This window comes from Sceloporus undulatus, unplaced genomic scaffold (assembly GCF_019175285.1).
Source record: "Sceloporus undulatus isolate JIND9_A2432 ecotype Alabama unplaced genomic scaffold, SceUnd_v1.1 scaffold_14, whole genome shotgun sequence".
Taxonomy (NCBI): Eukaryota; Metazoa; Chordata; class Lepidosauria; order Squamata; family Phrynosomatidae; genus Sceloporus; species Sceloporus undulatus.
The window spans coordinates 3402580-3427691 of record NW_024802936.1 but is presented as its reverse complement, the minus strand read 5'-3'; the positions used below and the strand labels follow the sequence as shown (position 1 = coordinate 3427691).

Below are 25112 nucleotides of genomic sequence, written 5' to 3'. Positions count from 1 at the left end.
TAAAGGGGTGTCAAACTGCATTATTTCTACAGTAGATGTGCCCTGTGTTCTATAGCTTCTCAGGTAATGGTGCCCTACATTGCCTGTCACCACCTCAGCTTAAACATATCGAGTTCAGCTAAAACAATACATGAAGAGACTTTAGCTCTACAAAAAGAAGCTCCAGTTTCTCTGATCATACATAATACCTGTCCTGGTATTATTACTTTCATTTTCACTTTATAAGAATGCAAATATTCTTTGTCTGTTCAATTTTCCTTAGAGGATTCTTAGCAACTTAAGAAGTGAAAAAGTGAATGCAGTGGACAAACACTCCATGTACTTTCGTGTTGCTGTTTAGGTTTACACAGTTTTCATGCACCGCTGTCGCTATAAAAGGTTTCTTTAATGACTCTTGAAGGTTTGTTTCAGTCAGGGTTATGCATTTTGGGACAATGAACATGTTTAGCTTGGTTTGTTTCAATTAATTATGAAATACATTCAAACTAAGAAATTAGATCTATGTAATTTTCAGTCAAGAAAAACTGTCATCTTTAATAAGTACTGTCAAAAGCAACTGTGTAGGATAGTTGTTTTTTTTTTAAAAAATGAGTAAGTTGCCATCCTGAATCATTAGTTTAGGGTGAGGAATTTTTAAAAACTACAACAGTGATATGAGATGACATGACTCGCTTGGAAAAAAAAGGATAATGCGTGGTAAAATTGAAAACACAGAAAAAGGCTGTATTAATTGACTCAATCAAGTAAGCCACAGACCTGAATTTGCAAGAAATGAACAGGGCTTTTAATAACAGAGAAGTCTGGAGATATCTGCCAAGTCAGTATAATACAGTGGTCTAAGCTTTTGACTGTGGAGCTGTTCAGAGAGGCCAAAAGGCCTGTGACCCCCTCCACTCCCCACTGACCTCCATTGTCCTGTTTAGATGATGCAGGCCAATACCCCTGGGCTGGGATCAGGCAGACTGGACAACAATCCAGTTGCCCCAGTCCAATCCCAGCTCAAAGGGGCCTTAACGTGGGTCAAACGCTGTACTGTTTGCTGCAGATTTTCCAGGAAACTCCATGCCAACATCCACCTTCTTTCACCATCACCTCTACTGCAAAGACCACTGTTGCATCCTCAGATGTAGAAAGGAGGCACCTAGCCATGTGACAAATGTCTTCTCAATAGAGGTGATAGCACAGGAAGGTAAGGGGTGCATGGCAGTAACGTGTCCATGACACAATGGCTGGTGGGCATTGAAATGCCCATTTGTCCCCACACCAGCTCAGGAATGTACCCAGGTTAGGATAGCATGGGCTTGACCAGTGCTATCCTGGCCAGTTTTCTCAGCCCCTAAAACTCTGGGAGACTAGGCTTCAAATTCCTGCTTAGGCAACTCACCTTCTCTCACCCTCATAGGAAGGCAGTAACAAACCCACACAAATAATGCCAAGAAAACACTATCATAGGTTTGCCTTAGAATTGCCATCAGTCAGAAATCACTTGAAGGTGCTCAACAAAGAAGGTCTCTCATTCATATAACAGCAGCATGAAATTTCCCTTCTAATATACCTGCTTGAATCTGCTAATCCATGAATAGGTTCTATGAATTCCCATATGGGTAACTTTATAAACAAGTTGTTGAGCCCAACAATGTCTGTTAAAATACTAATTATACCTCCACATATTTATCACAATTCAAATTTATCCATGGTTGTTTGGCACAGAAAACAGCATTTTCTGCACAGAATAGTTCATTTCCGCTGCAGAAAATTATACAAGTGGAAATATATTCTGTGCAAAATTGGTACCTGGTTGTTTAGACCAAAAACCAACATTTTCTGCCCAGAAAACAAGAAATGTGGTTACCTGTGCAAAAATACTGTTTTCTGTACTAAATACAAAATATGAATTTTGTGCAGAATAAGTCCCAAACTGCAAACAGTTATTGGAAACTGTACAGTTTTTAGAAACTTTCTCACAGATGGAAGAAAATTGCTAAAATTACTTATTGCTGCCTTCAAGAAGAAAATTAGCAAAGAACTGCATCCCATTGCAGCAGTCTTGGGAAGACCTTTTAGAGAGGGACATGTGCTAAGTTCAGCAGCATGCAGGCTTGTGCCCAGTATGCTCTGAAATAAATGTTTGGCCTGTTTGCTCCCAAGTATCTTCTCTCCATTGCAAAATGGTTACCAGGTTCACATAGTGCATTTTCAAAACAAAACAAAACCCCACAACTTTATATGGCAATAGTCAGGTTTCCAGCAATTATGTGGATATATAGGGATAATCTGGTATCATTACAGGGAATGGCATGTGACTCCTTTATTGTACCAAATGCATGGGCTGTTATTAATATCTGTGCCCAATGGTAAGTGCTGGTTTTGACCTTGTTGTTGTTATGAGCCTTCAAGTTGTTTCCAATTATGGTGACCCTAAGGCAAACCTATAATTGGGTTTTCTTGGCAGGTTTCTTCAAAGGGAGGTTTGCCATTGCCATCCTCTAAGGCTGAGAGTGTGTGACTTGCCCAAGGTCACCCAGTGGGTTTACATGGCAGAACAGGGATTTTAACCTGGTCTCCAGAGTCATAGTCCAATGCTCTAACTGCTATACAATGCTGGCTCACAAAACTTTTGTAGGTTTCGATCTACAAAGCTCTAAATGGCCAAAAAGCAGTTTGCCTGAAAGAAGACCTCCATATAATAACTGTCATCCTTCGGCCTAGGAGGGAGTGAATAGGCTGGCCCAGCTCCATCAGGGCTAGACTGGAGGCTCCTCCCTCCATAACTGTCATCCTTCGGCCTGGGAGGGAGTGAATAGACTGGCCCAACTCCACCAATGCTAGTCTGAAGATAGAAGCTCCCCCCTCCATAACTGTCATCCTTCGGCCTGGGAGGGAGTGAATAGACTGGCCCAGCTCCATCAGGGCTAGACTGGAGGCTCCTCCCTCCATAACTGTCATCCTTCGGCCTAGGAGGGAGTGAATAGGCTGGCCCAGCTCCATCAGGGCTAGACTGGAGGCTCCTCCCTCCATAACTGTCATCCTTCGGCCTGGGAGGGAGTGAATAGACTGGCCCAACTCCACCAACGCTAGCCTGAAGATAGAAGCTCCCCCCTCCATAACTATCATCCTTCGGCCTGGGAGGGAGTGAATAGGCTGGCCCAGCTCCACCAGGGTTAGCCTGAAGATGAAGAGCCCTCCCTCTAGTCCATCTGCCTTGGTCCAGGTATCAGAGAGAGAGAAGAACCACTGGACCTCATCCCCTTTCCCTCCACCATTCCCTTCTCCTTTTGTGTCGTGTCTTTTAGATTGTAAGCCTGAGGGCAGGGAACTGTCTTATTAAAAATAATAATTGTAAGCCACTCTGAAAGCCATTAGGGCTGAAGGGCGGGGTATAAATAACATTAATAATAATAATAATAATAATAATAATAATAATAATAATAATAATAATAATAAATATTACCAAACCATGACCCTGTAGGTTCTCTTCACCACTACAATTCTGGAGTTGAGTCACTGGAATTCCAGCAATGGCAAAATTTCGTCACAGATCTATTCATAAGGGATGAGGTGAAGAAAAAAAATTCTTCCCAGGGTGGAGGAAGGTAAACAACACGTTGCTGTTCTACATGCTTCAAAAAATTGTCATCATAGGCCTTGTTATATTTTTGGTGAAGCCAATAGGGAAATGAAGGAAAGATTATACTGAGTATTCCAGAAGTTACTCCCTCCACACAAAGGTTCATTAACTTCAGCAACACATCATTACTCTCATTTTGCAAATGGTCTGCCAATTTGCTTGTTCAAAGTCCTTTTGTTAATCTGAATGAAAAATACAGCATAAAAGCAAAAACCTTTGTTGCAACCAGAGAATAGCAATGAACTATGGATTGTGAAACAACAGTTCCACCACAGCTTTTAGACTGCAAGGAAAATTTGTACATTATTAGGCAAGTCTGCTTCAACCAACTGTCATTTCCAGTTAGAATATCGAGACAATACACACAGTTAAGCAATTACCTTGAAAACTACAGGGTGAACAGTTTTAGGTTTAGTACAATAACATCCAAACCCCACAAAACTGTGATACCTTTAATCAGCTAACTAAAATGCAAAAATACTTAATGCAAGTTTCAGAAGCTCCACTTGTTACCTCAGGCAAGCATGTTAAGAATCATATGGGAGAAAAAAATATATAAAATGATGATGCTAGTCACAGGCTTGCATTTTCTCAAGGCATTGTTAGTGTTCTTTGTATGTATTTCTATGCAAGTAGGCCCCTTTTCCTTCTGGCCATGTGGCACTGGGAACATAACAGTCCAGGAGTTAAAATTAAGATTCCATTAGCAATAAAAAATGTTATCTCCTGGACTTTGGAATGCTTTGTTGGTTTTAATAAAACTTGGCTTTTGTAAAACTAAAAAGTTTTCAGTTTAGTGTTTTATGTCATGGATAGGCATAAAATCTGACATGTAAAACAAGTTAGGTATAACTGATAATTTCATAAAAGAAATTCTTCTCAAATATAGTGAAAGGGCTACACTTTTAGTACATACTTTCTATGGTCCATTGCCATCTATCTATAAAAAGTTAATTAATGAGCTTTAATAAAATAATAGCTGCTTGGGAAAATGCTTGTTAATGGGTCATGTAATCCAGTTACATTCATAATAGGAGGTGTAATTAAATGTTTGAAGAGTCATTAGAGATGTTGCCTCTTACTGGTTCATCTGATTTACAGCAAAACACTAAAAAGGAGCATTTTGAGAAAGTTACTTTGTGCTTCATTTTAATGTGGTTTGAAACAAATAGCTACAAATTAAAGGAAATATGCTTTCCTCCCTGGGTGATCACAGCTTTCCGCCTGAATTGTATTGGTCCTGAAATGGGTCATTTGTTGTGTAATTTAAAGTCTTTCTGGGCAACATTTGTTCAGAAGAGGGGGTTCCTTTGCTTTCCTCTGAGGCTGAGAGAATGTGATTTGCCGAAGACCATCTAGTGGGTTTCCATGGCTGAGCGGGGAATCAAACCCTGATCTCTAGAGTTTCAGTCTAACACTCAAAACACTACGCCACCCTCGATCCAGCTAAAGATTTATCAAGCAGGCAGCCAAAAACAGAAACTTACACTAAAATCGCACCCCTGATATTTGTTCGTCCAGCAAAGGTGGTGTGTGAACCAAAGATGTTTCATACATCTAGTTTGACAACTAGGGGTATCAAAGACATGAACATTTAGTTTCCATATCTGTGTCTCTGTATGTAGTACCCATCATTTCATATGCTGATCTCATAATAAAATAGTAACAGGAGCACTGAAAACCAATAATATTATCAGCAATGGTCAGTTGTAATGGGACCTCAAGATTTCAGTGGACAGGTAATCATCATTGTCCCAATTTGTTTGCCATCTACCTACTTGGTGGATAGTGCGCACTGATAACCTTTCACAGCCTAATAAATAACCCATTGTTACATGATAGATTAGTTAGTGTAAAAAGTACTCCCTGAATCCAAAAGTCTGGAAACTATTAGCAAAGTTGGTGTGAATGATAATGATGAAAATTTATTCCATTTTAGAGATTTGTAAGATATTCTTTTTGGGAGCAGTATATTTCTGCCAGGCTACACCAAACTCACTCCAGCTCCAAATAAATTGTTGGATCTGTATCATTTTCTTCCACTCTGATTTATTACATTTTCCCATTTGTGACATCTACTGGTCAAAATATGCTACTACATTCTGAATTTTAAAAATCAGATTATAATTACATCAGTGCTACTCAAAGTGGTGGTCCCTGCCAGTCCCTGGTGGCAACTTTCCAGGAAAGAAGAAAAACAGTTGTCAATAGATACACATATGGTGCTGGTATCTGGCACATTAGGAAAATAATAATAATTACCATTCCTCATATCACGTAGCTTGAGAAGCACTGATGTAGATAATACAAGTCAGAATATATAGGTGAGACAGTTAATTTCATAATTCATTTTGGCAATGAATTGTTTGTATAAGAATAACATGACTTTACTCATGTATATTTTCCAAAATAGGTCAACATACATATACAGTCATCCCTCCATATTTGCGGCTTTGATATTTGCGGATTTGATTATTCACGGATTTCATTAATATGTTCTTTCTAGGACTGTCTAGGTCCTCCAGTGCAACTCTGTGGTCAACTTTAACTAAAGTTGCACTGAAAGACCATTTCTAGCTACTCCAGTGCCATTCTATGGTCAGTGTATGTTGAACATTGACCACAGAGTTGCACTGGAGGACCTAGAGATTCCTAGAGAGGTGTCCTCTGGTAAAAACATGGTGTTTTTGTTATTTGCGGTTTTTCCATATTCACGGGGGTCTTGTTCTCCTAACCCTAGTGAATATGGAGGGACAACTGTATATCCAAGCATAGTTCTATCAGCAGAAAGGAAATAAACACAGAGTTCGACGTATATTACTTCATTCTTTTAATATACACCATGAGAGGAACATGATGATATTATAAGTGCTGCTTGAACAAATTATTTTAAGAATCCAGTATTTTCAATTACTATTTTATCCTCTGCGGTTAACACACCATTTCCATGCAATACTGACATTTCTAAATCAAGCATTTCTTTCCTTAATTTAAAGATCAGATGATCCTAACAACAAAGCTTTTCCTTTACAAAGTATACATCTCCTTAAAATTAAGCCACTAATATATCAAAATAAACTCAGTCAACCATGATGCTTTAACAAGATGCTTTAATACATGGTACCAGTGATTGGGCTTTTAAACATGTGCCTATCACTCATATGTTTTGAATATGACAACCATTTTTCTACATGCTTACAAACCAAAATCTGTATTAATGGTGGGCACACCAGTATCTGGGTTTTTCTTCTTCTTCTGTTGCAATACTGTATTGTCAAATACGTACTTCACAATGTTTTTGCACTGATTGACAGCATTGGTGGCAGTTTGCATCTGCTTCTAGTTGAGGAACATTTTGTACCCTTGTGCATTAATAGCTAGCTTCTGAAGAGCTTTTACTTGCTCCAACTTCTCCCGAGTGACCATCTGTCATTGCTGTTTTCCCCTTTGTCTTTCATGCTTCTGGATTTGCTGGCAACAGTTCCATTCCGTCTCCGGTGAAAGTTTCATCTTTGGCTCTAGTTTTTGTATCTCTCATGCGCATGTCAATTTTATTATTAATATTATTATTTGCTTACCCTTGTGGCTGAAGAAACCTCCTCAACATTTCCATCTATCTCTTAATGATTTTGAGATGCAGAATCTTTGCGTCCACAATTTGCTTTAGTGTGGTCTGAAAGAGACACACAATGAACTTCCTCTCTGGGATCATCACCTGGCTCTTCCTTATCCTCATTATCTTCTGAACTTGAAGGTCCTACACAAATTGAATGTTCACAGTGGTAGTAACCAGAATCCTGCTTCTTTTTATGCATGGCACAGAGATCAATTCTGTTTAAGATCTCTGTGCCAAAAGGGCTTTCTTCATACTCTGTATAAAGGTCTTCATGAATTTTTCTGAAGCCCTAAACATTGAAAAAAGTAATCAATTATTGTACACAATATCTTTGATGCACAAACATCTTTAAAGAGTTACAATCAAAATACAGAAAGAAAAAGAGGAGTATAGGAAGAATATTCATGATGAGAACAATAAAACAACTTCTTTAATACATTAATTTTTTTAACTTATAGCTTTTCTACAGAAAAGAAGAGAGCAATGGACATCTCTCTGTACTCAAGCTTAAGGGAGAGATGGTTAAGTAGAATATCCACTTTCCCAAGTCCTAGAGCTACTGCTGATGATAGTTTGAGATTCATTACAGAATACATCAGTTGCTTGTGATGAGGAAAGCAATAGTATCAACCACTATTGAAGAACTCATGTGTCAACTTTATCTTTTCCCAACCACCAGCACTTTGGTCCTTTCAGCCCTTACAACTACTTTAAAGGCCTAAATTCAATTGTTGGTTTGAACTAAAGAAGGCATATGAATCAGATATTGAATGTGAATCCTGTGAATTTAGATATTCCAACTTTCCCATTCTTAACTCCCAATAAAATTATCAAGGGATCACTTTATGGAGAGAGAGAAACAATCCTACAATTCAGAACTGAACAGATCTAAAAATTTATAGGATCTACTTTACATATGCATATGTGTGTGTGTTCTCCTTAGAAAACCAAATCCACCATCTAGAGCCATGAACAAAAGACATGCAATGATAATTAAAGAATTCTGAACTGAGAGATTTGTACTGAGTACTGAAACAAAATGAAATTCATAGTCCTATCACACAAAGATCCACCCCAGGTTTCCCCAAGTTTTCTGTTTCCTTCATATAATGTATTTAAGTGAAGGGTTAATTATGTTGTTCAATAGCTGAACATTGGAGAGCCAAACTACTGCAAATTATCCAGAAATCTTTCAATAAATCCCAATCCACACCTTCTGTCCATTCTTGTTATAATTCAGATCTTTCCACTGGACCTGTCTTATGTATGTGAAAGGAGCAACTTAACTTTGACTAAGGACAAACTTGCCCATGTTAACGCACTAAGCTTCTGAAACCCTGACCAGGTACATCATGGGCACTCCCTAGAATGTTTACTTTGAAAAATTATGGATGGGAGAAGGCTCATTAAAATTTAGAGCCACCAGAGTCTGGGATTCATGGAGAGAGACATTGCAAAAGAGCTATGGTGCTGATCCCTATTTTTTTAAAAAAATATATTTTAATCTTCAGGTTTTAAAATATTAACTGATTTCAGTAGCACCGTTTGCATCTTCCCAAAGAAATTTCAGACATTTCCGGGGTTATGTTAATAATTTTGTGTTATTCTGGCAATGAGAAGCAGCTGATAGAGTTAAGCGCCAGGCATTCAGTATTCTTTGAAATTTTATGATCCAGATGGGTCATTTAGGATTTACCAACTTTCTGTGTCAATGTGTATCTGACATAGTTGGCACCAGAGAGATTGTTTGATACGCACACAAGAGACTGTGGCTCTTGGTACCTGCTGGGGTTTGGTTCCAGGACCCCCTGTGGATAGTAAAATCAATGGATGCTCAAGCACCATTAAATACAGTGGGGTAGTAAAATGGTGTCCCTTATAAAAAAAAATCAGTGTTTGCTTTAGGGAATATATATGTATATATGCACCATGGATGCTTGAATCCATGGATAAAGATTCCATGGATACAGAGGGTTGACTATATTGTCTTTTTCTCATAATTTTGATTAAAGGTTTTCTCTAACATGGTCCTTCCACAAACTGCTAGTGAATCAAATTCTGCTTCCAATTGCTGTCCCTGTTAATGGTCCTCCAGAAGTTTGCATATCCTTTGGAGGATATTTGGAGCATATGCTGGGGACTACATTATTATTATTATTATTAACCTTTATTTATGAAGCGCTGTAAATTTACACAGCGCTGTACATGCAATCCTTTTAGTTAGACGGTTCCCTGCCCTCAGGCTTACAATCTAAAAAGACATAACACAGAAGGAGAGGGAGTGGTGACGGGAAAGGGTAAGAGGTCCAGCAGTTCCTCTCAACCTCCGAGGCCTGGACCAAGGCAGATGGACTGAAGGGAGGGCATGGCTTCAAAATGGAAGGTTAATCATTATCCAGGGAAAATACATACTCACAAGTAGGATAATGCAAATACAGTACATAGCAATACAGGAAATGGATCGATAAACAGCCAACAACAGAACATCAGATAGTAAGCGACAATTATGCGATGCCTGGGAAGGCTTCTCTGAATAGGATGGTTTTCAACTCCGTTTTGAAGCTGGTTAATGAAGTGATGGCTCTTGCTTGTGGAGGAAGAAGGTTCCAGGAGTGAGGGGCAGCAAGTGAAAAGGGGCGAATCCTAGTTGGGGCAGAGGAAATCCTGGGATGAGACAGGAACCCTTGACTACCAGAACGGAGGGCCCTGGTGGGAAGGTGAGGAGAAAGAAGGTCTGATAAGTAAGGAGGGGCCAGTCCATGGAGGGCTTTGAATGTCGACAGCAGGAGCTTATACTGAATGCGGAAAGGGAGAGGGAGCCAGTGAAGGGATGCCAACACAGGAGAGATGTGGTCAGAACGGTGGGTGGAAGTGATAATGCGTGCAGCTGAATGCTGGACAGAGATTAAAGGACGGAGGTGAGAAAAAGGAAGCCCAGCCAGGAGGACATTACAGTAATCAAGTCGTGAGATCACTAGGGCATGGACCAGGATCTTGGCAGTAGAGGCGGAGAGATATGGTCGGATTTTGGCAATATTGTACAAAAAGAATCTACAAGCCTTGACTGTGGTCTGGATCTGAGGGATACACGACAGAGAAGAGTCAAAGATAAAGCCAAGACTGCGGGCTTGCTGGACTGGTTGAATGGAAATGTTGTCCACAGAGACAGAAAAGGAGTGTTGAAGGTTGGGCTTAGGAGGAAAGACAAGAAGCTCCGTCTTGGACATGTTGAGCTTCAAACGCCGATGGCGCATCCACTGTGAGACAGCTGTAAGGCAAGATGAGACTTGCTGTTCAAGCCTTGGAGAAAGGTCAGGGGCAGAAAGATACAGCTGGGTGTCATCGGCATACAGATGGTAGGAAAAACCAAAAGAGCTGATGAGTTTTCCTAAGGACAGTGTGTAGAGAGAAAACAGAAGGGGACCCAGAACAGAGCCCTGGGGAACTCCAACAGATAAGGGAACAGGAGAAGAAGTCAGACCCCCTGCAACCACTGCAAAAGATCTGCCAGACAAGTAAGACCTAAACCAGTCGAGAGCAGAGTCTGAGAACCCAAGGTCAGAGAGTATGTCAATTAGGAGACAGTGATCAACAGTGTCAAAGGCTGCAGACAAATCGAGAAGAATGAGAACAGAGTAAAGGCCATTAGCCTTGGCCTGTAAAAGGTCATTCGAGATTTTAGTGAGAGCTGTCTCTGTAGAATGCCTTGGGCAGAAACCACATTGAAAGGGATCGAGAATGGAGTTGGCTTCAAGAAACTCAAGACAGCGCGAATAGACAACCCGTTCCAAAACCTTAGAAAGAAAGGGGAGAAGAGAAATCGGACGATAGCTAGACAGAGAGGAGAGGTCAAGAGAAGGTTTTTTCAGAATTGGGGAAATGAGAGCATGTTTGAAGTCCGACGGGAAGGAGCCTGTAGAGAGAGAGAGATTGAAGATATGGAGAAGCGAGGGCAGAAAGGAGGGAGCTATAGAGATTAGAAGACGAGTAGGAATAGGATCAAGAGGACAGGTAGCAGGTTTGCAAGAGTTCAGAAGTGTAGAGAGTTCATCCAAAGAGGCAGGAGGAAAGACAGACAATTTATTAGGCGAAGGCGATAGAAGATTAAGAGCAGAAGAAGAATCAGGAGGGACTATCTCAGAGCGAATAGTGGTAATCTTAGAGATGAAATAGTTAGCAAAGTCATTGGGAGAGAATGATGAAGAGACAGGAGGAGAGGGAGGTTTAAGTAAAGTGTTGAAGGTGGAGAACAAACGCTGTGGGCGCCTCTCATTGGCAGAGATCAATGATTTGTAATAATTCTGTTTTGCCATAGAGAGGGCGCGTGAGAAGGAAGAAAGAACAAATTTGAAATGGATAAAATCAGCCCACTCTTTGGACTTTCTCCAAAGACGTTCGGCCGCTCTAGAGCAGGACCGGAGAAACTTAATGTTGGGGGTAAGCCATGGCTGAGGTCTAGTCTTAGAGGAAGAAGTGCGGACAGAGACAGGGGCAAAATGGTCGAGAGTTGAGGAAAGAGTGGAGTTAAATAAAGACATTGCTGAATCAGCAGAATCCCCGAGATTTAGGGAAGAGAGAGATGAATCCAGGGTCAGACCAAGATGGTTAGAGTCAACAGATTGAAGATCACGAAAAAGACGTTGAATAGTATGGCGAGGAGGAGGAGTATAAGTGAGAGCAAAGGAGATTAAATGATGGTCAGATAGTGGAAAGTCAAGTGCCAGGTAGTCAGAAATGGCGCAGTTTGCAGCAAGAACTAGGTCAAGACAGTGACTACAGTGGTGAAGAGCAGAAGGGAAATCCTCAACATGTGAGCAGAGGGGTTTTGTGTGTGTGTATCTTTGGAGTTAGATTGCTAAATAAAGAATTTATTGGTTATTCTGAAACTAGGTATTTGTCCTTCATCCTACTGACTACAACTGCGGAGAATCTCCTGTCATGTATTTAAATATTACAACAGAAACCCAACTTCCCCAAATCTAATTTCTTGTTTTAAAAAAAGCATGATAAGGTCATCATAATTAAGAGGTGATGTGAAGGCACACAACAAAGAATTTATATCCACTGTAAATTACACTCATGTCTTCTTTTTCATGCTTACAGGATGCCAAGGGGAAAAAAAATAGTCAATTCTTCCACCACCACCAGCCCACTCCATCTCTCTTCACAGGTAATTTGGACTAATTGTGCTGAGAAACTTTTCAACAATGTACTGTCATAACTTTCTGCAAGACCTTTCTTTCAGCCCCCTTCTTCCCACCTACTCCTAGCTTTGCTCTACTTCATTCATTTCATTTCTGCCTTCTTCCATTTCATTTTTCTTTCTATTCACATTAATAATGCAGCTCCTTTTACACTTTACAATGGTCCTCTTTAGGAAGGGATAAAGGCTGTATTAAGTGAGTCAAACTCAGTGGTGTGCCATGAAAGAAAGCTCACTTCAGGGACTGAAAACAAAAGGAGAGACAGATACCAGAAATTATGCCCTTTGGTCGGCTGTTTAACACCAACAGTAAATTTGGCAGATGAGTCTTACAGCTGCTACAACATGCAAAGTGAAATGTCAAAGTAGAACAGCCTTTAATAAATAAATTCCAACACATATTAATGCAAGAAATGCTGTCATTGAGTCATCATAGTCTAGACTGTATGTTCAGTGATCTTTGTCATTTTGGAATTGAAAAGCATAATCACTTTTAGTGCCTCACACTCCTGCATCACACAACTGCATTGCAGGTCCCTAAACAATGAAGTTAAATATCTCAAGGTCTAGAGACCTCGCACAATATACAGATGTAGGCACGGTACATTGAATTCATAATGTTTCAGTCCTCACTCTTAATTAGGATGGGAAGATGCATACTAAATGCCAGCAACTCCAGTGGGAGATGGATTATGGATAGCAGATTACTTTACTGTAAAGTAAATTGAATTCTATTTAACTAACATTTTATGAAAATACTCCCAATTGTATGAAAATGCATAATTTGGAAGAAAGAAAGGGGGAATCTGTAGCAAGTTTTAAAGGTTTTTCAAGGAGAACCCTAACTGTTCAGTACTTCTAGTTTAGCATCCTGAGTCTCACACTGGCCAACCAGTTAATAATGGAAAAGATGAAGACAATAGCCTTTTCCTATTCTTGTTCCCCAGCAAATGGTATTCAGAAATGTGCTGCCTCTCATCCTGGTATGAAATATATACACTTTCTTGGTATTGGCCATGAATAGCCTTATATTCCATGAAGGAATAATGCCCTTGGAAAGCCATCTAATCTACTGCACAAACCATTTTGGAGGCAGGGAGCTCAGCTCATAGGTACACTGGAGACTGAAGGTTCATTTCCTATTTTACCAGCTGCCCTGGTGAACCGCAAACTTTTTTAGACATTGTATTTATAGCTGGTTGAGCTGAAAAGCAACATCTGTGGAAATCCCCAAATCCCCAACATCTCAATTAAATTAATAGATGGGGATTATTATATTGTGTTCCTAGCAAAGTAATGGTGTGTGTCTGTCTGTGTGTGAATCATAAATGGGATGGTGGGGAGAGTAGGCTGTATAATGGAGTGAGGAAATTGGTACACAAACCCTCACAACATCTCATGACCCCCATTTTATATTTTATTTTTATAGGTTAAAAAAATTACAATTCACTTGAGGGGGGGGATCCTGGAATTATGTAACACTCTAGCATAAAGGAAGCTCATTCACAATTTTCAAAAAGGCACTGGATATCAATATAAAATTATATCAGTAATCACCAGTTGATAATGGGCCCCCATCATTTTCACCTTTCTCTAAGGGGAGGGAAGTCTGAGAACCCCTGTAGAGTGTGTTATAATAATAAGCTGCCTTCATTCACAGACTGGGCAGGAAACGATTATAAATGTAAATATAACAACTATAGATATAAAAATATACTAGTTTGGTTTGCTTGTGCCCAGACTTATCAAGCTCTCAATGCAACACTTCCAACATGGACTGAGAATCTAGTGAAATCTGTTTCTAGCATAATTCTGTCTCTTTTACAATTAGTCTGTAATCTAAATGTCTTATAATAAAAGCAATCTCAGAGCCTTACAATAAAAATGCAATTCAATAATTTCCTTTTAACTAAACTATTGAGGTTGCAATTACGTTATGCATCAGCCAAATGTCATGAACAAGGTAGGATCTGAATTCAGATTCAGGTCCAGTACAACTAAAATCCAGAGGAATAACCAAACAGAACAATTCCTATATCCCCAGGATGTCTTTAATATATACATAGTGCATTCCATTAGCACCAACATCACATTCAAACTTCAGCCTACATTTCCTGGATGAATACTATGGACAAAGCATCTAGAAATAGACTGCCTGTTAATACAGTGCTGTTTATGTAGTTGCACATACTGACAGGACAGATTCTCATATTATATGTTTTATGTGGCCACCATTCATTTTTTATGATACAGAAATGACAGTTTCAGTTGTCCCTTGCAGGATTCTCTCCCTGAATACAGATATTAGAATTGCCACAGTGGTTCAATATTTTTGCATAAGAAACTAATTGTCAGGCAAGAAAATGAACTAGATGGGCCTATTTATCAGATCAATTATAATGGTATTTTAAAATAGCCATTGTTGTTGTTAACCACCCCCAAGTCGATCTCAACTCATAGTGACCCTGTGGACGAGACACCTCAAAGCCTTATATAAGTATATTATATTATATTGCCTTAGGAGTCTGTAACTGCATAAACAGCAAGTGTATCTCTGTGACTGTTATACAAAACATGCCTGTTTGGTGCAGCTTATTCTGTTTACTGTGCACTGCTAATAAGACGAAGGTGGTGAGGAAAAAAAGACAAGTAATTAAGCGTAATTGACACACACTAAAAGCATTCAGCCAAAGCCACTCAACATCCAATGCACAATTGCTCAGTGGTCCTAAATAACATACAGCTAACACACGTAGTTTGCTTCCATGGTCTTTAATTATATGATCACATTTTTACAGAGCTCAGGGTCGGTGCATGCAAAAGTGTTTAATTTAAAAAGGATAAAAAATTAATCTTTTTTGTTTTAAATGGCAACTGAGTCCTTAATCTTTTTAAAATGACAATTAAGTCCTAGAACTGTTATGCTTCCTCGTTTCTGTCACTGTTAAATATTTTGTAGACACGTGGGTTTTAAAAGGGAAAACAAAATTGCAGACTTTGAAGGCTTTAAATGACTTTAAATGAATTTTAACGAGTAAATACTTGAAGAGACGCTCCTAAATAGCCTGTGAAAACATCATGTACAGAATAGGAAAATTATATGTGTAGCCAGTAGATGGCATCAGAATAGCTAGTAGAAGTGAGATGTCTGTTGGTTCCTTTGCATGTCTCTTTTGAATTGTCACATTTCTTGCAAAGTAGCCTAAATATTTTATTTTCCTTGTACTGTGCATTTTCATACACTGGAAGAGAAGTTTACTGAATAAGCATCACAACATCTATAGCAAAAATGACTCAACCAGAAACAATTTGGGTGTCTCACAAAAAGAAATGGCTTACTAATCAACATTAAGGACATCATCATACAAGTCCCAATCTTGTTGCAATTACTCTAATTAACGAAAATGCAAACATATAGGTTTGAGAGCAGCCATTATCCCATGTCTTCACAATCATGCAACTGGGGCCACTGCTGCCATTTCACTGTCTTCCGGACTCCTCCTTAACCCCAACTCCCTGCCCTATGCCCTATGCCCTATCCAGCATGCCTTTTGGGGTTTTTATTTTATTTTTTACTTGTTAACATAATTCTGACAATTTTAAAAATAAAAGAAATACCAAAAAGGATGGATCAGAATGCTTGGGAATATCAAGGAGGGAGATACAGGGGGAGAAAAGAAGACTCTGACGCCACGTGGCTGGCAATATTCTAACTGCCATGGCAGTGACATTTTACACATGAGGACTATTGGGATTGCAGTTGGGAGCTATTGACGAGTTTCCCCCATTAATGAAAAGGGATGTCCTAACCACACTTGGCAGACACAGCAACTACATGGCAGAGAAGACATGATGTGGTAAGTATTGCCAACAACGCTATTTTATTACTCTAACTGCATTTTAAATGCCACATGTGCTAATCTCCTAAGAATTGCAATAACAGGCTAGGGAAAGAGGATTGTCACAGAAGCAGTGCTTGGGAAAATTACTTTTCTGGGAGTTTTTGTATCCAAATTTCCCCCCCTCAAGTTCTGTTCAACAATAATGAGCATCTGAATGTTTGTTAAGAAGTATGCCTTCAACTGACAGGACTAAGTTCCCCTGGCAATGCAGTTTCAAAATATGCAACATTTAGAACATTTAGATCTAGAAAAATTTAGGTTTAGAAATGACAATTTTTTCAAAAGAAAATGAGTGGGGGAGGAGCAAATGGAGATGGAGATGCCTTTTTTAAAAAAAAATTCCTCTTGAATAGGAATGTCCTAAAGCCAGTGTGATGTAGTGGTTTGAATGTTCAACTAGGACTCTGGGGGACCTGGATTTGATTCCTTGCTCAGCCATAGAAATGCACTGGGTGACTTTGAGCAAGTTACACATTCTCAGCTTCAAAGAAAGGCAATGGCAAACCTCTTCTGAAGCAATTTCACCAAGAAGACTTTACGAGAGGGTCAGCACACGTTGAAGTCATCTTGAGGGCAACTACAAGAAAATCTATGAGCAAATGAAAACCCCAGCATATGTGTCTACATGTGCCTTCAATCCTTTTATGGCCATCGAAGTGTACAGGCTTACTGTACAAGAAAACTGCAACATCTAAGATGACTTTTGCACATATGGGATGACACTCTCTTATTAAATCCATTAAATGGAACAGGACTCTACATGGATGAAGCCAGGATAAATGAATCAAGGGCAGATACCCATAGATATTTGTGATTTAAAGCTGCTCCAGAAGGCAGATTTCCATTATGTCAGAGCAGTATTCTGAAACAACTGTCTAGACCTTGAGAATCTACACAGATCCAACTTCATAGGCTTTGGCTCTCTGTCACATAGAAGATCAGTGGCCAGGATCTCTCAGTGTTTAATTTAAAAAACACCAAAACTTCAAAGCACAAATATACTGGGCTGCTAATTTGACTGAGGAGGTGGCCTGGGGAAAAGAGAATTTTACCATTTCCTCCCATGCTGTTCTCTCAATTTAAATACATCTATTTCTGAAGCTTCTATTTGTGACAGTGCGTTTTCTCCTGGGGAAATGGCAACACCAAAAGGTTTAGACTGAGAAAAATGGCACAGGAGGAAGGAGGTAAGCTTCTACATTACCCCAACAGTCACTTCATCAATCAAATTAGCAGCCTCATGGGGCTTCTTTGAACTTTTAAATCAAAGGAGAAACTGATAATTAATCTCATATGGCACATCTAGGTCTGCCTATTGGCTCTGGGTATATGGAGTTATGTAGTTAGTGCTCAGTTTATGCATAAGGTAAATAGATTATAGTTTTTGAGGGCCCTCTAAATAAATGTCTCTGGACTTTATCACACAGGGGAAAACCGGGGTTTAAAGAGTCATTATCCTGGGAAAACCACACAATTGCGGTGAAGATTTTCACACACATCGTGATTAAAGAGGACTTATCCCGGGAATAACCAGGAAATAACCAGCAACAAATCATTCACCTAGACTAGTGTACCTCGACTAGTAAGGTATCCACATGGCTGAAAACAAATCAGAATACATTGCACTAAGCCTGGGAAAGGTCCTTATTTGAACTAAAATTCCAATATCTGCCTGATGCCTGGAGGATTCTAGGAGCTGTAGTTCTACTCATGGAATTTCTCCAACCCCTGACTAAACCTTAATTTTCTGTATGAAGTTCCAAGCAATCTTGAGCAACTGTTCATCTCTGTGGGAAGCTGATGTACAAACACTGCCTAATGTTTACTATAGGGGCTGTTTTACCCATTATTCTACTGGGTTAATAATGGTAAATTTATTTGAAAGTTATTGATATTAAGGTGAGCTGCTAAGATGTAGTTCACATAATTAAATTCTCCTATATGTGAGTAGCTATTTGTTAAAATCACATGGGAGAAAATATTAATGCAAATAACATCATGTATTCATAGAATCATAGAGTTGGAAGAGAACACAAGTCCGACCCCTTGCCATGCAGGAACACACAATCAAAGCACTCCTAACAGAAGGCCATCTGGCCTCTGCTAAAAAAGGCAGCACATTCCACTGTTGAACAACTCTTACCATCAGGACGTTCTTCCTAATGTTTAGGTGGAATCTCTTTTCCTGCAGTTTGAATCCATTGCTTTGTGTCCTAACCCACTGTTCCATGATAGATGTTCATGTGGTAGTTTTTTGCTTAGTTCATACCCAACATCCCCTCATTTAGTTATGGCCACAGATTTGAAACTGGGGCATTCCAACAGAGTCCTATGTCACAAAACCACTTCACTTTTGTTCTATCCCAGAGGGACTAAAAACAAGCACAGATAACCATATGGATCCTAAACACCAATGCAAGAAATCTTTTAGGGTCATGAAGTGATGCAAAAAGGTGAGCTAATAGCTAGAGGAAACCCCCAGCCTACCTATGGAACATCAAAGAAATACCACTAAAGATCCCACAAAATGAGTTTTCAGAAGGTTAGAGAGGAAGCAAAGCTCACCCATGGCCCCTAGTAAAATAAGGGGAAGAGAAGGTGCCTTGTTATTTATTGGTATAAAAATTTGTATAAACATTGGTATTTCAAAGATGAAAACCAGGATACATATAGCTAAGCTACATAAGCGTGCACTCAAAAGAGTAAGGCCAAGTAACAAGAAAACAAAGAAACTCATGCAGAAAGAAAACATAAAGAAAACATAAAGCTATTTCAGAAAAACCCTAGAATGTATGTACTGAGTTTAAGAAGGGCAAAACTCCACTCCTTCCCTCTTCTGATTTAACTGAGTGCAAACTACTGTACTTCTGCTCTTTGAACTCAGCTTGCAGCAACTGAAGTAAGCTGAAGATAAAGAAGGAAAATGTGAGGCAGGAGAAACTGGGGCATTTAAAATGTCACTGAGAAAGTGGGACAGCAGAGGATTAACTGAGGCTGTCCTTGCCAAATCGGGACAGTTAGAGGGTATGAAAATGTACAGAAGGAAAAATTTAAATGGGTTTTGACAGGCAGCCAGGACAGTTGAGTCACATTGGGTCCAGTTACTTTCTGCTGGTATTATATTAATTAATAATGGAGAATAGGAATAGAGGAGCCTAAGTGATTTTAGAGGCTCTAGAAAATTATGTCTCATTTTGACAGAACAACATTTTATGACAAGCCTTTTTCTGGTTTTGGGGTTGTTTTGCAGACTCATTCTCTGCAATGAAGGAACACCTCCTCCTGTGCACATTTGGTGTCCTACCGATAACCTTGCTAAATAACATGTTTCTGAGTGGGGCCTCAACTAAAGTAATATCAATGCATTATCTACTTTAATATTTTATTTTATTTTAAAATCAGCCAACATTTGTTCAGTCATATATCACTTGCTAGACAGTGGAAATGTAGCCAACCTTGGAAGAAATATGCTTCTCTGTACAAAGCATCTGATATTTTCTAGCCTTGGCTATATTCCATATGCCAAAGAGGAGACACCAAATATGTGAAGAAATACCTGTCAAATTCAAGCACAAGGTCAAAGAACACTTTCTTCTACTATGAAAGCACTCTCTTAATGTCCCAAGAGTGTACCGTTATTGTTTTCTCTTGCTTATTCTACTGATCTCATAAAAATAATACAGCTATTCCAGGAAACAACCAGGACAGCATGCTACCAGGCAAAGCATAATCTAATCAGAGCAAGGTTTTATTTTAATTGCAAAGTGATAAAACCCCACCAAATCCTATATCCTTCTCTTGGTAAAGGTTAGATCAGCATATCATATATTTATATTGCAAAGTCCTAGTAGCTTTGACTGCAACATAAAATAAATCTTCCAGTCAGCTTGAAAATATTGCTTGAAAAGCTATGCAGTGCATATGGTAGAAACAACTCTCTACTGCATTACCATTTCAGTGAAATCATGGCAGTAAAAATACGTATGATGGTTTTGAACCTGATTGACTTTCTTCATAGTAACTGGTGTGAGAAATGAAGCTTATGCCAACAAGAAACAGCTTCCCTGCAACCAAATCCTGCTCATCTTAGCTGGAAATAATATTCATGTTTTTTCAGTATTAATCCTTTGATTGGAAAGATGGGGTCACCTTTGGAAACTGTTCAGAAACTGCAGTGGGTTCAAATTGTTGACCAGGACTGGTTACAGGGAATTCTAATGATTTCACTGGCTACAAATCCATTTCCAGGCAAATTCAAAGTGCAGGTTATGACCTTTAGAGCCTTATTGGCTTGGTCCAGATTATCTCAAAGACTATGGGGCTGTACAGGCAGCCCGTTTCAGGTGCGGCTCTGTGCCGCCCCTGAACAGGATGGGTTGGGGATGCGGCAGCTGCATGCCACATCCCCAACCCAATGTACAGAGGAGCTGTAAAACCCAGCTCCTATTTGTGCCCTAGAACGGGTGTCAAAAGGGCTGCAGCATGGCCTTATGATACCCTGTCATGCGCAGCGCCATGTAAGCACTGCACAAGAGCAACATTATCATGGTATGCCCCATCTGTATTGGTGCATGCCAAGATGGTGCCCGGGATGCACAGTAGGGTTGCTGAGCATATAAACATTCAGCCCTCACGCAACCCTTGTCTGCAGTCAAGCCAGCACAACGTGCCAGTCTGTACCTGGCCTATATCTGCTGGTACGAACCTGCTTGAGTTTTAAGATTTCAAGGGGTGGCTTTCTCCCTCCCACCGCCATCACAGGTATATTTGAGGAGGATATGGAAGAGAGGCTTCTCAATGGCTATCCCTAGGTTATGGAATTCCTTCCCATGGGAGGTTTGCTGGGCCTCCTTTCTGCTCTCTTCCTACTGGCAAGAAAATGCCTTTTTATTTAGGCAAGACTTTGGCTCTTAAATTGCTACAGCAAGAGGATCTTATAATGCAGTATGTTATGCTTTTATGCTTTTTTACTATGGTTTAATGGGTTTTAATTTAGTATTGTTAATAGGTATTGATTAAATAAATAAATAAATAAATCCATTTTGCATATATATAGGAATGTGTCCGTCTATACCAGGGAGCTTCCACATTAGGCATTTACTCTGAATTGACCACTCTTTGTTAACTCATGTTTATAGACTGTCTACAGTAAGTCATTGCCAAATCATCATTCTCCTATAATTTCTTTCTGTTTCTTCTGGGAATTCACAAAATCTCATTTTTTTAGAGGGAAAAAATGGAATGACCGTGCAATGCTGGCAGGGATAGATTACCTTAGTGCCACTCTCCCATCTTTCTGAAGAGGAATGGCTTTGACATGTGCAGTGACATTTCAGGCAGATGAGTCTTATCACGCCTCTTCAATTTAGCATATCTTCACTGCCATATTTCTACTCAGTCCCATTTTATCAGCATGTTTATTTTTTAAGGGCGGAATGCAATTTTGCTCTTCCACTTAGAGATTGTCCTTTGATTCAGTGTATACCTCTTCTAACAGGAGACAGGGAAGGTTTTTTTTAATTTTATTTTGGTCCATTCTGACTTTCATTTGCAGTCACCCAAAACTTTCAAGAGTCCTGGAACCCTCCAGAACAGCAAGAAAAGCATTACAGGAAGCTGCAAGGGAAAGGGGAATTGGCAAAAACTCCCTCTGCCCTCTTTCATCCATTGAGTTCATCCTCAGGCAGAAAGGAACCACTAAATTCCAACTAAGTTGAACTGAGATGTTTGCAAATACCTTATTTTTTCAAAAAAGATTTCTGTCAACTAATTTCTGTCAACTCCATGAATTTCATAGAGTTTTTATAGGCAAGGGATACTCAGAAATGGTATGCATTTGCCTTCCTCTAAAAATTAATCTCCAGTATATGATATTCCTTGGCATACTCCCAACCAAGTACTAACCAAGACTGACCTTGCTTAGCCATAGGAAAAGGGAGATTTGTTCCCTGGTGGTTTAAAAAATGCACTTGTTCTTGATCTGTGCCTTCAAGGCATTTTTTTTAAACTTAGGTGGCCCTAAGGCAAACCTATCATAAGATTTTCTTGTCAAGTTTCTTCAGAGGGGGTTATGATTGCCATCCTCTGAGGCTGAAAGGGTGCAACTTGTCCAAGGTCACCCAGTGTTTTTGTTTTGTTTTGTTTTGTTTTTGTTTGAGTGGGGATTTACTGTAAACCCTGGTCTCTAGTCAAATGCTCAAACTACTGCAGCAAGCTTTCATAGATGAAAACTGGGGGACATGTAGATGAGCCGCATCAAAGCACAGCCCAAAAGGTGTGTGGCTAGACAAGAGGGCAAACATTATTAATGAGGAATAAAACACAAAACTACTATTTTGAGCCAGAGCTTTCTGGAAATTGATGCCCTGAGTTTAGGAAGGGCAATAGTCCACCCCTCTTCTCTCCATTCCTCAGGCAGAATGGCATCACTGAATCCAACAGAATGGACTGTTTTTATATGAACTGAATTATTTTGTGTATACCTTTTTCAAAAAAGTACACATATTAGTTTAGATCCAGATTTAGGTACATGAAACTGGGCTGGCTAGAGCTATTTCCTCCAAACGTCTTCCCCATTTCAACCTCTTTAGCACTTCTCATGGTACACAGAGTGCCAGGGGATCCCACTGAACAGGGTAGGCTGTGGCATGGTCCAATGCAGAGCCCTTCACTCCATGTAAGGCACATTTAAAATCCAGGAATTAGATTGTTTAAGCCAGGGGTAGGCAATCTTTTTGAGCCGGGGGCCGGGTTGCTGTCCCTCAGACAACTGGGGGGCCGAAGCCAAAAAATAAATAATTAAATAATTTTTTAAAAATATTAAATATATAAATAAACCAGGACAAATGTAGGACAAAATTTTCAAATGGAAGACACTTTTTTTAAAAAAATGGAGGACATGTGAAAAAATTTGCTGATTTTTAAAAAATGTTAAAATAAATGCGTGTTTCTGAGGCTTCTATAGACAATTGCTCCCCAAAGGCCTCGGTGGCAGGACCAGGCTGGGGCCAGTCCCAAGGCCTCACCGGGCCGCATCCGGCCGGCGGGCCGCAGGTTGCCTACCCCTGGTTTAAGCTCTCTGTAAATAAAGAGAATTTGCTTTATGGGGGGAAATCCTTAACATAGATTAAAGTAGCATACTCTGTTACCTCATTGTCCCTTCCTGTCCCATATGTTTATGTCATGGCCACTAGGATGGATGACATAAAGGCCCTTTCACACTGCACAGTTATAGCACTATGATGCCATTTTAATCACCATGGGAGTTGTAGTTTAGGGGAGGGTATTTAGAATTCTCAGACTGGAAGCTCTCATGCCTCGTGAAACTATAAAGCCCAGGATTCCATAGGGATCCATAGTATGCAGCTATGACTATGAAGTGGAATAATAGCACTATAACTTTGTAGTGTGGAAAGACCCTTCATTGAATATAAACACACAAAAAAGCACAACACCCAAAATGTAGCCAGTTGCAGTCCTGAACTCAAAAGAAAAGCAATCACTGGTAAAATGAAAGTTTTAAAGATATAAAGAAATAATGAAGGTAAAGTGAAAGATGCAATAGCAAAAAGTCAGGAGACGATCTAGATCAGCATTTTTGGAAAGAGATACAACAAAGCATTGGAGGTTGGTGGAGGGGAGAGAAGGAGTGCAGGGTACGTGACACACTGTGTGGATTTAATTTTTTTGCCCAACCTGGTTGTTTCTCTTATCTAAATTGAGCCCTTAAATTGTTCCTTCTTTCCATTAGTTTGCAGTGCTGTGAGTAGAGATTTGTTTAGGGAGAGATCATTCTGGCTTAATGCATTCAGATGCACTAAATTAGGTAACATCTTTTTAAATCCCCTAATTTGCTAAATTATCAATTTTCACGTGACATGACAATGCTTCTTCCAAGAAGCAAGCAAACAAAGTGTAAAGGACAAGATCTTCATCTAATTGATTACCTTCCTCCTCAATGCAGGTGCTTTAGACAGTTTCAGAAATGTCAGGTGTGGTCTGAAGTCGTTGCTGGCTGTGATGTCTACATTCATTTCCATAAAAGAGCTCTCCACGGCTTCTAGTAGACAGTTGATACAAACAGGGACAAGTGATACAAACTGTTTACAGGACATTCAGACAGAGGCAATTTGTAACAGTCCCAAGTAAGACAGAAAATTCAACCAAACACCATACATTAGATCTTGACGGGATCTACATTCTTTATCTCTGTGTATAGTGGCACTCTCACTTAAGAGACACAGTAACCTTTATTTTAAAATGACCTTTAAATGTGGAAGTCAAAGAGCTGTGATATGGAATATGTGGACAGTAGCATATGATCAGCCATATTTTGCAGCATACACTAAATGGGGCTTTTAAAGAACAATTAAAGGCAAAATGGCATCTGTAACTGCAAAAGACAGATATGAAAACACAACATAACTTAAGACATTATCTGTTCCCTCCCCCCCCCCCACCAGGAAAATCTGGGATTTTACCGAAAGTAAAAAGCAGCCGATTTTGCCCACTTTCTGCACAGGTTAATGTCGTGTTAATGCTCAATGTGCACGATGTTGTCTGAAAACAATCCTGCTTTTGCAGGATTTTCATAGATTTAAACCCCATTTTTGCATGGGATTTGGCCGCTTTCTTAATGTGTGATAAGACTCCTTACACTGTTTTAAAAAACAGCCACCAGGAAAAGGGGATTGGTCACATCTGAATCATAGAGTAGGAGAGTTGATTATTTATCCCCTTATTTTCTCAATGAAAAAAGCACTT

At 39.6% G+C, this 25112-nt stretch overlaps 1 protein-coding gene across 1 annotated transcript in view; it reads right to left on the bottom strand.

The window, feature by feature from the left end:
• Positions 1 to 6979: 6979 nt before the first annotated feature.
• LOC121917271 (A-kinase anchor protein 7-like) overlaps positions 6980 to 25112 on the bottom strand; it is a 30935-nt gene continuing 12802 nt past the window's right edge. Inside the window, exons 4-5 of the mRNA XM_042443053.1 lie at positions 24296 to 24408; positions 6980 to 7533 (exon numbers count right to left, since the gene is read on the bottom strand). Of these exons, the coding sequence (XP_042298987.1) occupies positions 7249 to 7533; positions 24296 to 24408 (398 nt within the window). The 3' untranslated portion in view covers positions 6980 to 7248. The remainder of the gene's footprint in view (positions 7534 to 24295; positions 24409 to 25112) is intronic.